Source organism: Solea solea, chromosome 21 (genome assembly GCF_958295425.1).
Source record: "Solea solea chromosome 21, fSolSol10.1, whole genome shotgun sequence".
Classification (NCBI taxonomy): Eukaryota; Metazoa; Chordata; class Actinopteri; order Pleuronectiformes; family Soleidae; genus Solea; species Solea solea.
This window is the reverse complement of record NC_081154.1, coordinates 10,757,396-10,778,486: the sequence shown is the minus strand read 5'-3', so window position 1 is coordinate 10,778,486 and position 21,091 is coordinate 10,757,396. Positions and strand designations below refer to the sequence as shown.

At 42.1% G+C, this 21,091-nt stretch overlaps 1 protein-coding gene across 2 annotated transcripts in view; it reads left to right on the top strand.

Moving 5' to 3' along the window:
* LOC131449029 (glutamate receptor ionotropic, NMDA 2C-like) overlaps nucleotides 1-21,091 on the top strand; it is a 45,217-nt gene that overhangs the window by 16,577 nt on the left and 7,549 nt on the right. For both annotated transcript variants that reach the window (XM_058621957.1, XM_058621958.1), the window contains 11 exons: nucleotides 2,454-2,519; nucleotides 3,011-3,199; nucleotides 3,327-3,667; nucleotides 4,271-4,385; nucleotides 7,942-8,153; nucleotides 13,768-13,936; nucleotides 15,944-16,097; nucleotides 16,497-16,622; nucleotides 18,056-18,285; nucleotides 20,401-20,561; nucleotides 20,795-20,982. In XM_058621957.1, coding sequence (XP_058477940.1) covers nucleotides 2,454-2,519; nucleotides 3,011-3,199; nucleotides 3,327-3,667; nucleotides 4,271-4,385; nucleotides 7,942-8,153; nucleotides 13,768-13,936; nucleotides 15,944-16,097; nucleotides 16,497-16,622; nucleotides 18,056-18,285; nucleotides 20,401-20,561; nucleotides 20,795-20,982 — 1,951 coding nt within the window. The remainder of the gene's footprint in view (nucleotides 1-2,453; nucleotides 2,520-3,010; nucleotides 3,200-3,326; nucleotides 3,668-4,270; nucleotides 4,386-7,941; nucleotides 8,154-13,767; nucleotides 13,937-15,943; nucleotides 16,098-16,496; nucleotides 16,623-18,055; nucleotides 18,286-20,400; nucleotides 20,562-20,794; nucleotides 20,983-21,091) is intronic.

Below are 21,091 nucleotides of genomic sequence, written 5' to 3'. Positions count from 1 at the left end.
TGGGGACCCGGTTTTTATATGCGTGTGTGTGTGTGTGTGTGGTTAAGAGTTAGTCATGAAAGAGTAGGTAATTCTTGCATGATTTCACAGGGAAAGTCGATGTCTTCACACACGATTGATTTGGACTTTTTTCCACAATTAAAAGGCAGCGCTAAATGAAAATTGCCCCCAACAGTGATTAACAGGGAGGGTCACGCCATCGTTTGTTTGTTTGTTTAATTGCTCAAAAACAACTAACTGGATTTCAACAATTTGATTTTCTTTAACGTAACCACTCCTCCCTATGTCTGCTGAAGTGGGACAGCATAGAGTTAACCAGGGCTTCCGATCCAGAGACATTTTTTATTCATTCACTCACACACTGACATGGTTGTGTACAGCTATTTTTGTACCTATTTTGGTGCACAGCCCAGTCAGTGGTCTGGTGGAGCGTCTGTGCCTCGGGAGGTGAGTCTCAAACAAGCGCAGGCGGAGATGAAACTAGTAAAATTGAGTGAAGGACAGTCTGGCTGTGATATTCCTGTGGTACCCCTCGGGCTGCACAGCTCTCAAGGGCTTTACAGACTCTCTGAGCTGTGGGAGAGGGAGGAGCAACAGGATGAAGAGATGACAGTTAGTCACCTCTCAGATGAGAAGAGCCTGAGAATATATGAGACTTGGTCCCAAATGGCACTTGACAGTTTAACACTATATACTCTCTCTCTCTCCTGCTCACTCTGTGACGCGTTACATCTCAAAACAAGACAATATTTCTTCTGATCTTAACCCTATTGCACCAGCACAATGTACGTTAGTGAATCAATTTTAGAATATTACTACTTGTGTTGAACATTGCTCAGTCTGCTCCCATCACAGATTTAATTATGCCTGACAGCAAAGTTAAGCCCTTTAGATCTAACGCAAGCTGTGGATTGGTAGTCGATCTGTAAAGAGCAGAGGGACATGGGGCGTTCAGACTGTGGAACAGTTTCCTGGCTTTACACCAGAGTTCAGCCTCTGTGCTGTGAGCATCCTCTGCACGTGGCTATGTTTTGTGCTCGTGTGTGTGCGCCTCTGTGCACGGCGAGCGTTCAGTCTAAACTAAAACATCTCAACAAACTAGACGGATCCTGGATCATGACATCCGTCGTTCTCAGAGGATCCGGTTTCTTTCTTGACCTCTAGAGTCACTATAAGTTTGGTGTTTGCAGTTTTGTGTGAAATGCTGGATAGAGACATCCATGGTCCAACATTAGCATTACCTTAATACATTGTGCATACATTTGATCGTTCTCTGGTGATGGAGCTGGGAAACTATGAGGTTAATTGTCATATGCTGAACTATTACTGTAAGAATTACCCTGCAGTTTTGTACAAACATTGATGTCACTGGTGAGGAGTTTCACTTACATAAGTGATTGATTTTTATTCTCCCCCCCCCTGACTGTTTCTTCTCTTCATAGCAGCCCCGCTCACATTTGAACATTCTCTGATATCACCCCGCCCCCTTTTTTTCCATCTCTGTGGCCTACTTTATCTGAATGATGTTTGAAGGACATTCAATGGGCTCTAATTCAATGGGCTCTAATAACTTTCCTTCTTATGTGTCGAACAAAAATACACATTGAGTCGGGTATGCAAATATATTCGCCACCCCCCATTTTGACAGAAAGAGAGCAACAGAACTAAGTGTTTGCAGTTCAGAGACACTTGTCCCAGACAGCGTCTGCGTCTGGACAGCGTCTGGATCAGACCTCTTTTGTTTCATGTAAACGTTCTTGCTGGAGGGTTCAGTGTTTGAGCAGTTGTGTGTTGTGTCTCAACACTCGCACACATACTACACACACCTGGTTTCCCATGATGATCTAGAACGTCAGCATTTTTTTTCTTAAACATGTCATTACTTTAATTCACCCCTGTGCAAGCATAGCTTACTTAAATGTTAGTCCCTTCTTTGTCACTTCTCTTCAACTTAATTGGTTTTAAGAGGCCGTTCCCCTGTGTTGCCTCGCTGACTTAGAGCAGTTATGCTTTTACAAGTTGAACGAGGGATCAAATTATTAAAATGCACTATCTTACTAGTGGTTGGGTTTCATCCAAATTAAAATATTCTGCAGCAGTAACCGTGTTAAAGGTTTAGGCAAATTGAGTTCAAATAAAAGCCTTTTGTCAGTTTCCTTTTTTTTGTGGTAAATTAGAAACTCTATTCTTAGATTTCCCTCATGCTGAATGGCTCAGGATATTTTACCTGAGAAGACTTCTTCTGTTCACTGGTCAACAACATTTCCTCACCTGAAGGCCCATTTAGAACTTGTGATGTGCTGTCGGCAGTGCATATTTGCCATGTCTTTTACTATATTTTTGAGAAGAAAAACATCTTTGAATAAAACTAAGGTGGACGATGTTGTTACATCACCCATAGCCCTTTACGATTTTATGCAAATTCTTAAATGAGGTTCTCTTACTGTGTGCAGGCGGAGGGATCCTCGTTTCTGCAGATGGGAGCATCTCTGGAGCAGCAGATCCTCTGCATGTTCAAGGTACATACGTGACAATCTGGAGTGAAACAGATCAAACAGCATTTAAACAATATTTGCAGCCTAAAAAAACAAACAAACACAAGAGGAGAAAGGGTCAAGTCTGACAGTTTGTTAATGCCATGGAGGGAAACAATCTATATTTAGGATGGATCTTACAAATTGCAATGAGATTAGAGGGATTGAATTGATCTCAGTTAAATCTGTGTTTTATGTGTTAACAGTTAGTCCAACAAGATAAATTAAATTTAATTATTTAAGAAATTCGCTCATTTGCGGCACCGGCAGCTAGATTAGCATAGCATAAAAGATTAAAGCAGGGGGACACAACTAGCCTAGCTCTAATCAAAGGTCATGCAGATCATTTGTTAGCCTTTACCTTCTTTGCTCAATCTGCATAAAAAGGTTTGAGCGTTCTCAGCATCATTCACACTATTATGAGTGCAATGGTTGCCAATAAATAATCTGCAGAATGCTGTATATCCCTGTTCCAGCTCATGGAGGAGTATGACTGGGGCGAGTTTGCAGTGATCACCAGCTTGATGCCGGGATACGACACCTTTGTGGATATAGTTCAGTCTTACACGGACACATCCTACTTCCTTTGGAACCTACAGGATGTTTTGACTCTGGAGATGTCAGTGGGGGCTAATGATGCGAGGACCAAGCGCATGCTGCAGCAGGTATGATGACATGTATAGCTCCTGCATTGGGCTACAATTATTACACCATCAGACACATCTTCGGTTCTTTGGTGGCATATTCTTCTGTGAATTACCACTCTGAGATTTATTTTTTTTCTGTCTACAGGTGGACTCTCAGGTCCTCCTGGCATATTGCTCCCATGAGGAGGCACAGTACTTGTTCAGCCAGGCAGCAGAGGTGGGTCTGCTGGGGCCAGGCTACATCTGGATCCTTCCCAGTCTGGCCGTGGGCAACCCTGACAGCACTCCACCTGTCAGCTTCCCTGTTGGTGTGATTGGTGTGATAACAGACCAGTGGAGGAAAAGCTTGCGGCAGAGGGTGAGAGAGGGTGTTGCCATTGTAGCCAAGGGGACTGAGAGCTTCAGGAAGCAGCATGGTTTTATCCCTGAGGGACACGGAGACTGCAACAGGCCAGCTAAACATTCAGACAACAATACTGTGTTCAGGTGAGGCTCTCTTGAATGAATCAATTCTGCTCTGGATTTGCCTGCAATCCACATTCCCGCAGCATTTCTGAGACCTGAAAACAGCAAGCCCCATTTCTGTTTGAAACCTGCGAGGCTGCGTTTCAGTCTTTGACCTTTGAAAACGATAACACAGTTACCTGTATCAACTCTGTTAACACTTACTCTCAGTTTCACTTTCAAGCCGTTTGTGCAGGTGAAACACTCATCTGGATGCAATTAATTTTTTATCAAAGTCAAAGCAGTTTGAGCCTCTTTTGCATGTGGTCTGAAATGCAAATCCACCATGGATTCATTACTCACGGGCCAGTCTGTCACGGATGTATACTTATATAGCAAAATCACCTTGTCCTCCACCAATCAGACACCTCTGCCTTCTCCTAATGAACTACTTCCAGTCTCCCACATTAGATTAATCCCTCTCTGGGGAGCTTTGGGTTTAATTAGGAGGTGATAATTATATGTGTTTAATTGTGGCCACAATGAATATGCAAATTCTTGTGTGATGTGGAATCAAAGTTCCTTGACTGCATACCACAGTGCTCTCCCTGAATGTGTTTGAGTTTGCGTTTTTGTGACTTACAGGCACATGCTGAACGTGACGTGGGAACAAAGAGATCTGTCATTTAACAACCAAGGCTTCCTCTCAAACCCATCCATGATAATCATTGCACTGGACCGGGAGAGACTCTGGGACAAGGTATGAGAAACTCAGAAAAAAAACTGACTGGCAACATAGTAAACAAGAAAAAAGAGACGTGTCATGCTGGACTCACGCGTACGTGACGGACACGCCAAGTGATATGCTTCTCGTTCACACTGTGGGTCCGTTGCACGCGGCAGAAGTCGAGAAATGCTCTACTTTCCAAGCGTCAGCCAATCAAATCATGTTGTGCAAATAATTATTCCAACACAGGAGCTAGACAATCAAATCACATTTAATGCTCCAGTCTTGGACGAGATTGTTGTCCTTGTTCCCTGTTTTTGTCGGACAAAGTGCACCCAAAAAAGGTGGACATGGTACAACATTAGCAGCTCCTGCCTCTGATAGATACCTCCAGACCCGCCCACCTTCAAAAGCCATTAACATGTACTGTATGTGTGACTCGAGCATCGGTAATAAGCTTGCAAAAACACGTGCAACGCGGCCTGACATGGATTGTACAGACGACAGACTGTCACAGGTTGTAAACTGGGACAACAATAAATCTGACAGGGAGCAGACCTATCAGATAGCATCTCTTACACACATGGTATGAGCCAATGTGTGAACACAATCTCTTTCACCCTAACTCCCATAATGAATTGTGTGTCACAGGCAATCCGGCAGATTCAGTTGCTTATATAGTAATCCAATGACAAGAGAGAAGCTTCTGTTGTTTTTAAGAAAACCATTATGTACCTGTCTCCTACACCTCACGCAGTATCTTTGCCTCATGTGTCTCACTCCGTGCCAACTCTCGCCTCTCCCCGTGAACTAGCAATACATGTACAATCTGAAGGTGACACATTTTGCCTGTTGCACGGGGATTCCACCATGAGTTGTAGGAAGAGCAGCTGAGGAGCAGTAGAATTAAAGTTTTATTTCAAACTTAACCTGACCACAATTCTAAAATCTTAGCCTTTAACTTAACTGGTTCCTCCAAAATGAAGTTCTGCCTCATCAGAACCATGTTTCATAGAAACCATCCTTTCGAAAAGGTCCTAATGAGGTAACAAATACAAGCACACACACACACACACATCAAAGCCTGAGGGCGTATTGAGAAAGTGTGACTACACAGAGAGACCTGAACGTAATCTCTCAGCTACAGTTGAACTCATTTATTTCTGCGCCGGAAAGACCAACCTACTTTATCAATGTCACCTTGTGGCTGAGTGTGTATGTACGCGTGCGTCTGTGTGTCGGAACACTGACGCGCAATCGCGCTCTCGAGTGGGGTTCGCTTTGAAATGTGGCACTCGTGCAGCCAACGGTTTCACATGCTCGTACGCTCTCAGGTTCAGATGTGGTGCACCTGTTGTTTACACAGACTGCTGACGCCACATAAACCACCACATTGTAAACGTAGGGCAGAATTCAGTGAATCCGCTCTCTGGTTCTGTGTTTCTGTCTGATCTGTGCCTGCCTTTTTCTTCCCCTCTTCTTTGTGTGATGTAACTCATCTGTAAAGATGACAGGATGTGGTGTACCTCTTCTTTTCAAGTGTATCGTCTCCGTCGTGTCACCCTGACAACTTAACATGATATTTTGCTGAGGAGTGCTGCTGCTGAGAGGCATTTTGGACAGGGGGGAATTCCATTGCTGTGCTTGGCCATCATCTACAGTACTTCTTCATCCTTTTCCAGTAATTCTCACATGTCTTTTTCCACATGTGGCGTAGTCACAATAAGCTGCTGCATATATAAACATATCAACAATGATTTGGATCACAGTGAGTAATATAGGATGCTTAGTGTATAAGAACCCACTGGGGATTATTAGTTATCGCTCTTAGTTGTGCAGCACAAAGGATAAAGTATAATGACACCCTTCCATCAGTCTACATCACAACATCAGCCTGATTATAGCCCAACTCAGAAGACATTTGGATGAGTTATGCCAGGGGGGTCAAATTTACGGCCCACAGACCAGAACTGGCTCCACATCGGGTCCAATCTGGCCCTCAAGGATGAATTTGTGAACATTTCACTGAAAAAGTTGCAGATACCTGCGGCTAAATGTTGTGTGCTTTTTTAAATGGTAAACTTAGGCATAATATTGTTGATATTGCACTTATTTTTCTCAAGAAATTTCAGGCGGTTCATAATAGGTTTTGTAAAAAGATACTTTTGGGTTAGGCTCTTTATCACAGTAGTGTGACATTAACCTGTCTCGCATATGCAACACCTAACAAGTTTGGACTTAAACTTAACAGGTTTTATCACCTGTGTCGATAGCAAACAGTGACTTTGAAGGGAGCAAATGTTTCTTAGCTAAGATAGTTTATGACCATAATCACCTCATCTCACACAGCAACCATCTCACCGGCAACAATCCTTTATTGTCTGACTGCAGCTTTGGAATGACAGCTTCTGTGAGAAGAAAAAACATATGTGAGAGTCCCATAAAAGACAGTTTGAAATGACTGATCTTTACAAGTGGCATCTCAGAGATTCACAGATGGCGCGGAGAAACAAATCACCATCTTCACACATCCCACTGTACCTTAACGCAGATCTGTAAATCATCCATGTATGACAAAGGAAGAGTGTGTGCGTAGCTGCGAGTGAGCCGAGGAACCAATCAAGAGTTGGTATGAAGAAGAAGTCTCATTAAACTAGAGAGAGGTGCATTTTCACATGCAGTAAGTGAAAGCTGGCTAAGCCCGGTACGGCTCATTAGGTTGGGTTGATATGACAAACAGTTCTGGTTCTCACAGGAAGGGTTTCACGGAGCTCAGGGAAGACTTTGAAGGGATTCTTCATTGTGTCATGTGACATTAGTCAGAAATGAGTCTCCCTTACATTATAAAATCTGTTGCAATAGTAAACACTGATCGTCAGCATCTCTGGTTGTGGACTTATTGTAGATTATAGAACTGCTTCAGATTCTGTTTTAAGTATTAAAGGTCCAGTGGCATAAATAGAATATAGTACATATAAGTATGTTTTAGTGTATAATCGCTTTGAATAATCGTTTGTTTTCCATAGCCTTAGAAAAAGCCTTTAATGTAGACTTTAGGCAAAGATGAGGAGATGAGTCCTCCATTTCTTACCATTAAATGTCATTATTTCTTACACAGTGGACCTGCAAAGATGTTTTACAATTTTCAGTACGTATAATCAACAACACTCATCACTTGAATAGTTCCATTTATGTTCAGTGACATTCTAATTAGTTTGTTTTTTTTCAGTTCAGAAAATGAACACAGATTGAAGACAACAAACGCAGGGATGTATAATTAATGAGTCGCAGTTTGCTTGTTGAATCAGTTCCTGTCTTTTTTTTGTCTCATATGTCTTAATCAAAGACTTTGAAGTCTCCTCAGTCTGCATTAATGAACTCTCATTTCATCTTCTAATCCTCTTCCTCCAGGTCAGCAAATGCTAATTTTCCTTTGTAAAATAAAATTTGACAGAGAGAGAGAGAGAGAAAAAAAAATCTCTTCGGGAAAGTAAAAAAGCAGTGAAGACAGATAGAGTCTGACATGAATTAAGGTCACTGTTGAGAGTCATACTTATATGCGATGTCACTTTTCACTATCCATCTCCAGGTGGGTACATACGCCCGTGGGATCCTCCAGGTCCGCTATCCTGTCTGGCCTCGGTACGGCAGCTTTCTCGAGCAGGTGACTGACGATCGACACCTGACCGTGGCCACACTGGAGGAGCATCCTTTTGTCATGGTGGAGAACGTGGACCCGGGCACTGGCACATGTGTCCGCAACACAGTGCCCTGCAGACATCAGTATAATCACACAGAGAGGTACATATTTCTACATATTTCATACTTTCTTCTTTTACCCGCATGTCAATTTGAACATTGAATCCCACTCTCATGCTGCCCATTAAATACAGAGCTTGCAGCTGGTTAGTTTAGTTTAGCTGTTAAAACAAGAGGTTGCACAACTATGTGTTGGACTATTTCTTGGCTCTGACCAGTAAATTCCTGGAGGGTCCTCTTGTTTTTGAGATAAGAAAGATTTTGAGACTAGTAAAGTGAGACAAATGCAAACAAGTTGGGGTATGACTGAAAACACAAAGAAGTGCCCACAAAAAGTAATTTAGCCGTTTAAATGGATTGAAAGGACAGAGTATGCACAGACCATTTTCAAGAAGAATGCAGGATGTTTTCTTTGCACGAAGGCCAAACAGAGCAAAAATAAAATCACATCAACAGAAAGTACCAAAAGTTATTCATTGCAGCTTTAAGAATCATTTTTGGAGTGACTTCAGAAAACTACAGTCTGTATTGCACTAGTTTTGACACATTTCATATAATACCCAGTGCTACGCACACATACGTCTGCACCCACACTCTTGGTTCCTCTGCCCTAGTTTAGTTCTGAGCAGACGCCGCAAAGCTCCACACTTCATTAAACACAGAGTAATTGTGTGTACCATCGAAGCACTTTAAAAACACACCTCTGGTGTCAAACAGATCGCAGCATGGGCGAAAAAAACAACCATTAAACAGCGATTATGTCTGACTACCTACAACAGGTGCTCGCCAAGAATACATAATGTCTTCATTATGTTCAGACAACCACAGACAGCACAAATACATTGTAATGCTCTGTCGTAAATGTAATGGCAGATCTGGAAACGTACCAAACACTTTGTCAGCTTAGCTTTATTTCTCCCACTGTGACACAACACATCATATATTTTACAACCCCCCCACTGGGAAACACTGTCCACGTTTAAAACCTATGACAGTCGTCGTCTTTAGCCGTGGACTAATTCTGAACACAAAATTAGTTCCACGTCAACTACAGGAGCAGCTTATTTATTTATTTATTTTTAACTGTATACATAAGTGTTATGTTGACTTGATAAAACTCAGCAATGTTTATTCTGTAAAATGAATAAAGGGCACTCAAAGCAGGACTAGAACATTATTGGTAAAACTAGTCGGATTTTTCCGTTTGGTACAACAAACCATTTAGATTTAACAATAAAATAAAATAAAATGGACTTTTATTTATCAAGAAGTTTCAACATTCATAAACTTTTCCCTCTGCAGCGTCTCTGTATTTCTAATGAGCTGTTACTAAATCCTATTTTAGAGAGTGGTGCATAAAATCTGCCGTTCGTCAACAGATTATATGGAATCGGAGTGAATTGTGTATAAGTGATTAATAGAAAGGTATGTACTATATATCATGATGTCTATGTTCGACCTTATTGAATTTAAAACCAACCTTTACATTTTTGTTTGAATGAAATGTGTCGGGTATTTTTCTGAGACAGCCTTTCAGACTGTTGTCTGTGCCGCATTGTCCGCGGACAACGATTGACTTTTAAATGACTGGGACTTCTGGAATACCTTTATCAACGGTTAATAGATTTTTTTCAAGTCGCAGCCCTGTTATTGATTGTGATAGTATGTAATCATGCTGCTGTGTTGTTTACCTGCAGCAGGGACTTTGATGATGGCAAAAACCAGACTGATTGAAACCCCCCCCCACCCCCCACAACTTTTGTAGACAAATTTAAGTTCCACTTACACAGTGATTTAAAATGCAATTTGGGTACAATTACATTTGAGATCAAGACCACTGCTTATACCTCAGTCTGGTATTAAAAGCAAATCAAAGCTGCAGTGCATAACTTTTAATTATAAGCTTCATGCGACTCTCTCTGTATTTCTAAGGATAGTGGTACTTTGTTCCGCACACAGGAAGTTAATCCTTTTACAGCCCAACTGGTGTAGGCAAGGCAGAACAACAGCAACATAGCAGTAAAGCAAGACAATGGCAAACAGTGGTGGTTGCTGGTCTTTGAAACAGGGGGAGCTGATTTCTTGGCCCAGTTATTTTTACATTATTTCTGCCCTCCATTCCTTTTGTAGAAAGTGCTCTATCCCCCCCATGACCAAACCCGTGTTGATAAAAATGAATGAGCGAATGAACAACTGGAACGAGGAAATGCTAAAATGGTGTTTTATTTACAGCTTATATGTACAAACAGAATTGTTTGAGGGCTATATTGTGGAGCAGAAAAGAGACAACAGGCTGCTGTTTGCTGTTGGAGAGAGTTCCTCTAATCACATGCATCAGCCCAGCGTCTGCGCTCGCTTACTTCTCCATTGACTCTCAGAGATACTGAGCTTCCCTGGAAGTTTTACTGCATTTATCCAATCACCGCCCCACTCGCCACAGTGAAATAAGCTATTCTGTGCCGTCTCATAGAGATCAATTAAAGAGTCAGATGATAAACAGCTGATTCTGAACGAACTACTCATAGAGTTGATCGAGTTCTAGTCTTCAAATTGTGACTTTCCATGATGTTCTTGTAGAAAAATAGGGAAGTGGTTTCATGTTGTCTTCTTCACCGCAGTCTGCTGCCAGCATGCCCATCAATAATGTTGGGGGCTGCTGTCAGATCTCCTATACTTCATCGCTGCTGCCTGATGCCGTTACATCCTCAGGGATATGTCCCGGCATCCTGCCCCCTGCTGTTAATGTAGTCCTCCTTTAGTCACCTTTTACGACACACAGATCTTACGTGGGGGGTATTATTTTGACGAGCACCACCCCCAGGCCCCGCCCTTTTAGTGATAAAATGTAAATACAACCCATTTATTTTATGACATTTTCAAGGAGGCAGAGCTTCTCTTGCTGTCAATCATCCCTGGACCCAAAAATGGCCAAGAAGCACCCACAAAATGTTTTACAAAATGGATTATCCTGCTAAAATGATGGAAAATGTTTGATGGGATAATCGCTAACATCTGAAAACATCTGAAGTAAATATGAAATGCTATTAATTATGTGTTGTATCTTTGCACATCAAGTGGAAAGAGGTGTCTCCCTCACCTGATGTGCCAAATGGTTTGTTACACAAGACGCATGTGGGGAGGTTTCATTTGATTATTTTAAAAAAGCAGGCACTTTCAAAGATACTTGGCATTTGATTGGATGGGTCATCACCACCTATCACAATTAAGGTGAGGTCTGTAAGGAGAGTAGCAACAATTTCTTGTCCATGGAGGAACAAAGCCAGTCTAATCCTTTTGTCCATGTTTATGATGAACAGTAACTTCTCAGTGTCACCACACCTAAAACATGCCTGTAGCTGGCAGAATGCTGATTGGTCCAAACCAATGGGGTTTAGCCATCAGTGATGGGCCACTCGCTCGCTCTCGCTAGGTAATTGTTCGCCCTCTACAGTAAAAAAAACTGTATGTGTCAAAACAGAGAAACCTGTGTCTCATTGTGTAAGTATCAGAGCTGTGGGACTGTGGCCTGCATGTTAATTACAGAAAGAGATATACAATATGTGCTGGCTGTTGTTGGGTGAAATGGCACGTTAGTGATTGCCAAAAAAGAAGATTTATCTGTCCAATATGGGGACATCTGTCATAGCATGGGACAATGTTATCGCCCTGTTTCTCTTTCACTGTTTCTCCCTGGCTGGCATGCCCCATTTGGACGGTGACCAACAAAAGGGGAAAAAGGAAACACGGAGGGCCAGAAGACAGCAGCTATATAAATCATTTAATCTTTGCCGTGTTGTCTGAGCAGCTTCCCTGCAGAGCAGATGTTTAGCATGATTACAAATTTGGTCTTGCTCATTAAAAACCCTCTTTCTTTGGACAGATGACGGCCTCTTTTGCCAGAGAGCTGAGCTGACGAACGGCCCAGAATAATACACAAAGTATGGCACAGCACAACAAGCAGTGACCAGCTGCAAAATATTAACCCGTTTAGAAAGGGTTTATAGTGTAATGCAAAGTAATGTAAGTGAATGAATATGCAGCTACAGTAAAAAACATAGACTGTATGGCCAAAAGTATTCGTATACATTTCGTAAACATTTCATTTTCGTTTGGTTCTGTTTCCGCGTGGACACAAGGACACATCGGCATTTGCGTTCTACCGTCACTTAAGATGTTACCTCTAGCACTGAGTAATAGCTTAATCAGGAACTGATTATATATATATATATATATATATATATATATATGAGTATATGTACAAGCATACATACATGAGTCCAGTACATTTCTACATTATTCCATCTTTCAAATATATTTTTCTTCCTTTTTCCTTTCATCCTCATGCCCTCCTTTTCCTCCTCAACTCGGTAACAGCCGATCTAAATTACTCTGTCAGCCCTCATCCGGTTGTGTTTCTCGTACCGTTCACCTGAGAATCCTGCTTGTTCACTCTCTGTGGTCCAACTCCCTCATCTCTCCACGCTGCACTAGTTTCTGGGCAATTTGCAGAGAACACTCGGCACAACACAACTGCTGCTAATCCTCCGAGGATCCATTAGTGAATGCGTGCATGTGTTTGCGTGCGGGACAAAACAACACGGCACAGTTTATGTGTGTGTTTGTGTGTGTGTGTGTGTGTGTGTGGTGACAGGTGGCCAACTCAAGCAGCAATTCAGTTAACACTGCGTTTATCAGAACACTTGACTCCCGTGAATAAAGTGAGCCTTTTCAAAAACAGAAAAAACTGTGGCTAAAATTAACATTCACGCATTTGAAAGTGATTAATTTGAATCGCGACCACTGCCATCCCTCTTTTTCATTCAGTCTTCTGCTCATTTACTCACATTCACTCGTTTTAGTTTGTCACCTCTTATGCTGAATCAATGACACGCACACACACATTCTTGTACAACATTCTAAGTGAGGACACGCACTAACAATGCATTCTCTCACTCACCTGACCCTTAACCTAAACCCAAGTCTTAACCCTCAAAAAAAAACCTTTGAAGTTAAATAGGTTAGAATCAAAATGTGTCCTCAGACGACTACAAACACACACATACACACACACACACAGTGACTCAGCCCCAGCAGGTTTTAGGCTTTTTTCTTTTAGGAGTTCTTTTTTTCCCTCAGGAAATGTGTCAACTTCATTTTCTGTCTGTCTGCCTTTAACTTTCATTGTCCAGCGTTTCTTCATTGCTTTTTAACTCTGTTATTTTTCACCATTTCCTTTCCTTGCTTTCCTTCCACACCCCATTAAGTAGTGAGGTCACCGAGAGGAAGTGTGTGTCCCCTAAATGCTCCTCATCTTAATGGCCTTTGATTAGAGGCCATCATAGTCATTCAACCATTGTGGGCCTTGTCTCACACACAGTGTGTGTGTGTGTTTGCGATATGTAGTTGCCTTGTCCGTCTCTCTGAAAGACATTTTCTCTGGAGAAATTGATTTTAGCAAATGAACCAGCCGTTGCCTGCCCTGCACTTTGCTGTTGCGGATGACAGTCAGTGTCAGTGTGAGCGCACTGGTTAGCGCTCACTCCCTGAAACAAAGTACAACTACAGCTTTTGTTCCCAAAGCTTGAGAGAGCATCGTTTGTTTTTGATCTCAGATCCGCTGTTGAAACTGCTCTGCTTGTTCTCATTCGTCTCACAGCATAGCTGGCCAATCAGAGTCCTACACCAAACTGTGCTGCAAGGGCTTCTGCATAGACATTCTGAAGAAGCTGTCCCGCACCATCAAGTTCTCCTATGACCTCTACCTGGTCACCAACGGAAAACACGGCAAGCTGGTCCGTGGGACCTGGAACGGCATGATTGGGGAGGTGAGAGCGATGACTTAGTTATTTAAGGAAGGATAAATCCCTGAACACAACAGCTGGTGTGGCTGCACTGAGTTTGCTGGTGGCATTATACACACATTTAACCAAAATAAGTGTAGCTTTGGGCTATGACATGGCCTCATACTAAGAAAGAGAAATCGCCAACAACAGCAGTGAATGTTGAACACATTATTTATATAATATAGTCACTGATTGTTGTTTTTTTAAGAATCCCTGAAGGTCAAGGACACATTTTTACCAAGTGATGAATTTAATGAACGTTTTGAAACATATGAAAATAGATCAACAATGTCTTATCATTGGAGTCATTGCTCTGACCCTTACTCTCTTTCAAATACATTCACCACCTAGTTGTTGCATTCAGTTAATAGCAGGGGTGTCAAACTCATTTTAGTTCAGGGGTCACATACAACGCAATTTGACCAGTAAATAAATAAATAAGCATTATAACCTCTAAACAACAAGGTCTCCCAATGTTTTCCCTTTGTTTTACATTTAATGAAGTATCTTTTTTTTACAAAACGTATGATGAACAACCTGACATTTCTAGAGAAAAACAAGTGCCATTTCAACAACATTATGCAAACGTTCACGCACACATCACAGTGGATCTACAAAGGCACCACACATTTAGTCACAGGTAACTGAAACGGACAAATATCGTCCTTCACTTTATGAGAAGACTGTAATCATAATGTCACATTTGAACAAATTCATCCTGCGGGCCGAATTGGATCCTTGGGTGGGCCAAATCTGGCCCACGGGACGTATGTTTGGCACCCTTCATTCCTGAAGATCTGCAGCTGAGAAACATATGATTTGATTCAAGTTGAGAGCCACAACACCAAACCACGAAACCCTAAAGACACAAGAGTTCTCCACAGAGCGGAGAGGAAAAACAGACATGGGTTCATGAATACAAAATCATCCCTGTCACATGAACACTATTAAAACACTACCAACGAAGCCTGTATTGTCAGTATGGATTAACCGCAGCAGCGAGTATTGTTTTAACTCTAAACTGCTTCTCCCGTGACAGAAATGTCTCGATTCGAAGCCTCTGCTTTTGTAAATAGTGTGAGTGTAATGAGGACCCGAGTAGATGAAGATTAGTGAATTCTCGCATCGCTGTGACAGTACAGATGGTGTATGATTGTAATACACAAGTGACAGAAACACTGCGCAGCCCAAAGTGTTTCTTTCTAGGTCAGTGGTGTGAGGCCATGCATATACATATGCTCACTTCTCACACATCAAACACAGCTGCATCTCAAAGTGAAATGCCCCGAACAGGTGTTCCTCAGGAGAAATGTTTTTGCTTGTGTTTCCATGCCTGAAGGCACTTTGCTCTGCATCTGTATTTGTATGTGTGTGCGTGCGTGTGTGTTTATGTGTGCACTACATTTATAGAGAAAAATAAAATCTTTTTATATTATTATTTTTTTTATTTATTTATATAAAAGCTACCTTGAGTATGAGTTTGCCTGGAGTGCAGCTTTCTCTCTTCCTGGATGCTCAGGTGATGTGACAAATATTTTTAGTCATTTATCTCTGCACACCGTCTTCTTATTATTCAGCACAGAGTGTTTTGCTGCATTTAATGTGCAAAGAGGTTTGTTCATGAAATTCAGAATGTGTTCCCTTTTGAGCAAAGCGCTGTACTTGTCTTGTTGAGTTAATATATAACTATTTAGTGCTCTCTCCTTTTAATGAGGGGAATACGGTTGTGGTACAAACGGAGAAAACGCACAAACCTCCACCGAAGCCTCGACACATTCTCCATCACCAACAACAATCTAATGTCTCCTCTTGGCTATAACCTTCATCCCCATAAAAGTCACCTTAATTATTAATCCTTTACTTTTTGAGTTATGCTGCTCACAGGCAGACAAAGGCGGCTGAAAACGTAACCTCCTTGACAAAATTAATCAAGGAAATGATGTTTTTCCACATTGATTGCTACAGTGCTTTATTTATCTCCTTTCTCAGGTCGTGTACAGACGAGCTGACATGGCCATCGGCTCCCTCACTATCAACGAGGAGCGTTCAGAAATCATCGACTTCTCTGTGCCCTTTGTTGAGACGGGCATCAGCGTCATGGTGGCCCGGAGCAATGGGACAGTTTCGCCATCTGCCTTTCTTGGTAAGGAAAAAAAAATAACAACAGCAAAGGCTTCTTATTTAGTTAATGGTTTGTTGCCGCCACCTTCTCTTCCACTTTCTCCCCACATGGCCTACTTTTGCTGGCTTCAGGAATCTTCCATTAAGCTTTTATCCTCTGATAACTGTAGCCTACAACTAAATCCCCTTACATACCATACACACCTTAATCCCCTTTCCAAACAGAATTCAGCCCAAAATGAAGGGTGCATTCCTCTCTTCTCATATCTACACACGCTCCCTTCTTCGCTCTACCTTTTTTGGTATCCTCCGGCCACACATGGTGACCTCCATGACAGACTGTAGTCGAGAAGCAGGATGCACAAAAGAGATTTTATTGAATCTTTTATGTTTTTTCCATTGAATTCTCCTCCTTCCTCAGAGCCCTACAGCCCAGCAGTGTGGGTAATGATGTTTGTGATGTGCCTGACCGTCGTGGCGGTGACAGTTTTCGTGTTTGAATACTTCAGTCCAGTTGGCTACAATCGCAGTTTGGTGAGCGCCAAGGGTAAGTGTCACATGTCTTACGTGTATTTGCTTCATTTCAAATGATCCACAGCTGCGAAGTCAAAAAGGAAATCCATAACATGCTCTTTATTTGGATCTTAGAGAGCATTTTCACAGTAAGTCCAGCCTCACGTGCCTGTCCTGCGACGCTATGAGTTCCCCCACAGAACTTTAGAAAGAGGCCTAATCAATCCCAGAATGCAGCGCTGACAGAGCGTGCCTTGTCTCCAGGTCCAAAAGGTCACTTTCCTGTTTTAATTAGTATTCGTTGCTGCGCTAATCAAAGTGTGATTGATGATGGCGGCGGCGTTTGTTGCTGCACATGAGCAGAACAGTGGCAGAGAGCGATGGAAACGGGCCGAGGCTGTGGAATTGTTGTGTTGTTTGGTAGAAGGGCACAAGATAGCTGACGAATGCTTACATGGCTAACATGAGACATGTTTTCTTTCGATGACAGAATTTATAAACAAAACAATATTATTTAAATGGTTAACCGCTTCACTATGTACTACGGACAACAAATTAAATTCCATTGTTATATCTAGTAGAGAACTGAGTGATGGATTCAGAACTCCAGCAACCTTATGTTAAAGAACAACTTGATTAAAACCACAAGCTGAAATATGCTAGTCTGGATATTAGGTTGTTAATTTAATCATCTTGACTCTTTATTGACTTTTTAATCTTAATTCATATTTCTCCTTTTTTCTGTGTTGTTTCTGCTCCAGTGCACAAACGCAAATTCCACAGATTCTGATCCTGATTCCTATTATATCACAAGCCAGTCATTTGGTCCGTGCTCGACTCATTCTTCAAACAACCTTCATAGATTTAGTTTGAAAGCTCCAAGTCTCCTGATTGTATCTGTACAAAGCACTTTAGGATCCTCACATCTCTGCAACAGCTGGTAACACAGAATTGATTCAGACTCGTGGCTATGGCTAAGTGTTTCCACACAAACGGCAGGCCTTATGCTCAGAGGTTGCATGCCAAAAACAAAGAAAGGGAAAGGAGAGAAAAGAAAAGAAAAGAAAAGAAAAGCAACTGAAGTGTTGTTAGATCAGAAAATGTCTGAAAGAAAACTTTTAGAATTTACAATTAGTTTTCAAAGCGACGCATAACATGACTCAGAAATCACATCAGTGTGCCATTTACAACATGGTTTGTGAAATACAATACCTGGAACATTGTTGCTGAAAAGATGTGTCATTGATTTGTTTTTATTTCTTTTTTTGGGTCCAAATAAAACTCAAACCTTCTGAATGGCTAGAAAACAAACAGACCGAAGCCATTAAATCCTAACCTATCCATTTTCATGACACACCATTTGACCACACACTGTCTGTTTCATATGAGTGGAAGGATTTAGGGTGAACTTCTTTTATGAAGAAGCAGAGTCAGAACTCTCACACTCTCATCCCTTCCTTTCCTCAGCTCCTGGTGGTCCAACATTCACAATAGGCAAGTCAGTGTGGCTCCTGTGGGGCATCGTCTTCAACAACTCAGTCCCCATTGAGAACCCTAAAGGCACAACCAGTAAGATCATGGTCCTGGTCTGGGCCTTCTTTGCTGTCATCTTCCTGGCGTCCTACACTGCAAACCTGGCTGCCTTCATGATCCAGGAGCAGTACATCGACACAGTGTCCGGGCTTTCTGACAAGAAGGTAAGAGATGGAGCAGCCTTTTTTTTTTTTTACTTGGAATAATAAACTCAAAGAGATTCTAGGACGGGAAAGTCATTGAAGGTCTCCTTAGACACACGGCGTCTTTGTGTTTGAGTCCAGCTCATGTCATCTCCTCTTTTCTCTATTTGTCACTGCATTGATTAATAAACGCAACAGAAGACACAAAAGACCTGCAGAGGACACCGAGCAAAAAGACTTGGTTGTGAACGTGTCTGTCCTTTTCATATCAGTGGGGGAGCCCGGTGGCATGAACGGCTAATCAATTACTGCCTTCTGTCAATACAGATGGTGTCTGCGTCTCGACTTGTCCTGTCAGTATTTCATTCTGTCCATCAATATTCCCCCTGTGCCGTCTCCGTCTCTTGTCTCGCTCACACGCCGCCGGAACAAGATCGCCAAATGTCAAACGATGAAAAGACGACAACAACCAAACAAAAACACCCGTGAATTTGTCTTCCACTTAAATGTGCAACCCTGGAATCAGAGGAGCTTTACAAGAAAGCACTTCTTCACTTCTTCATTCTCCACAGACAGCGAAAAGAACTCTCAGGCAGGGATCAGCTGAGCCACCTCAGAGATCTACAGTTGTATTAAGTGACTGTATAAATTATATGCAGATGCATTAAAGTCCCACAGCATTAAAAAAAAAAAAAAAACCCACACAGGACAACCTAAGCTGTTTTATTATGACTGAGATCCTACACAACATAGGATTAGCGGCTTTACGTCCTAGCCTGGCTCGGCTCATATGCGGGTTTAACGGGTAGAGGCTGCTCGTATTCCACACAATGCTTCTAACCGTCAAATAAACACAATGAATAAGACAACAATCAACAATGGGTTTCCTCTGCATACGTTTCCTCACTCCCCATACCAAATAAAGACATTTATGTCGTCATAAGCATGCCCTATAGTTTAATATACATGTGGAAATTAGTTTTGACGGGACTAAAGGTGCAAATTGAGATATTGAGGCTGTTAAAGTCACAAAGTTTATCAGTAAATGAAATCTGGAGAGAGCTGGCATTGACTCACTGGAAGAACACTTAGAAATTATATTTTTCCCTGTAACTCATACAAAATTGTATTAATTCACGGGGAAGAAATTATTAAAGACATTTAAAATAAAGTCATTTTTTTATAGCAACCAGGGCGATAGGGAAGTGTTTCAGTACTATTATGTCAAATTTACATTAAAAGCTGTCTCAGACGGAATGTATTTGTGGTCAGTAATGGGGAAACATTTACAGGGACTAATAATTCCCTTAGTGAAGACATGAGGGTACTTGTGAAACAACCCCTTTAACTTCTAATCTCCTCGTGTCGTGGGCTGCTGCTCAAACGACTGCGTGTGATTACACAGGCGCAAACTCTGAGCGGCCCGTTCGCTGGTGCTCGGCTCAAAAGGTCACCGCTGTAACCAAGATGAATAGGTGCTTCTCGTTTACAGTTTAATTGAGCTCTAACAGACGCATTTTGTGCGACAGCTCGTGAAATGGGAATTTGGATCCAACACAGATTGAACCAGATTAGGATCACATTTGAAGAGTGGAACGATTCACGTGTGTCGATTAAAGCGAGTGTTAGGTCAGTTTTGGGAAATCGGAAAGAATCAAAAACGGATTTCATTTAACCGAGTAGTCCCTCCTTCTCTTTACCCCCCACCACATTTCACCTTCTCTCATCTGTTGGAATTTCTGCTTCCATTCCGTCCTTCACCCTGTTTGTCATTTCCTCTTTTTGTTGTTGCCATTTATTTTGTGTTTGCTGTTCTCTTTCCTCTCAATTTTCTCTCGTTTTCTGGTCTTTTCCTTCACTCTCATCTTTGCTGCCCTGTCCATTTCTCCTCTAATTCCATCCTTCCTCTTAACCTCCATTGTCTCTCAGTCTTGTATTTTCCTCTTTTCGTCATCTCATGCTGTGTCTCATCTGCCCGTTCTGCTCTCACTCTCTTCAGTCTTCCTCCTCTCTACCATGGTCACCATACACCCCTTCTCTCCCCTTTCTCAATTCCCCATAAACTAAACCTTCTTCACTTTTCTTTCCCTCCTCTCATCTATCCCTTCCCTCACACCCTCCTTTATCTCCCTACAGTTCCAGAAACCACATGAGCATTATCCCCCTTTTCGCTTTGGGACGGTCCCAAATGGGAGCACGGAGAGGAACATCCGCAGCAACTATCCTGACATGCACACACACATGATGAAGTACAACCAGAAGGGGGTGGAGGAAGCCCTGGAGAGCCTCAAAAATGGGTAACTGTTCCCTTGTTAACAACTAAACAGAAAGTTAACAAATACTCATGCCATTTATACTGACCCGCTGTCGAACATCCCACCTTTACAAAAACAGGCCACAGTGTGATTGTGTTTTGGATTGGACAGTGGAACAATTGTTGAACTTCATATCATATTTGAGAGAACGCGCATGTTAACCTTCAGAGGAACAGTGCTTTCTCTCAGACAAAAGGGGCTTTCTTTGCTTGTAGGAAGCTGGATGCCTTCATCTATGATGCTGCTGTTTTAAACTACATGGCTGGGAAGGACGAGGGCTGCAAGCTGGTGACCATTGGCAGTGGGAAAGTGTTTGCTACCACGGGATACGGCATCGCTCTGCAGAAGGACTCGCGCTGGAAACGGCTCATTGACCTGGCTCTGCTGCAGTTCCTCGGAGACGGTGGGTGGACACTTGTCACTGACACAAACGTACTCGCATTATATCATACGCATCCATACCTACACACTTTTACTCTGTTTTATTACCATCCTACATCCATTAGCTATAC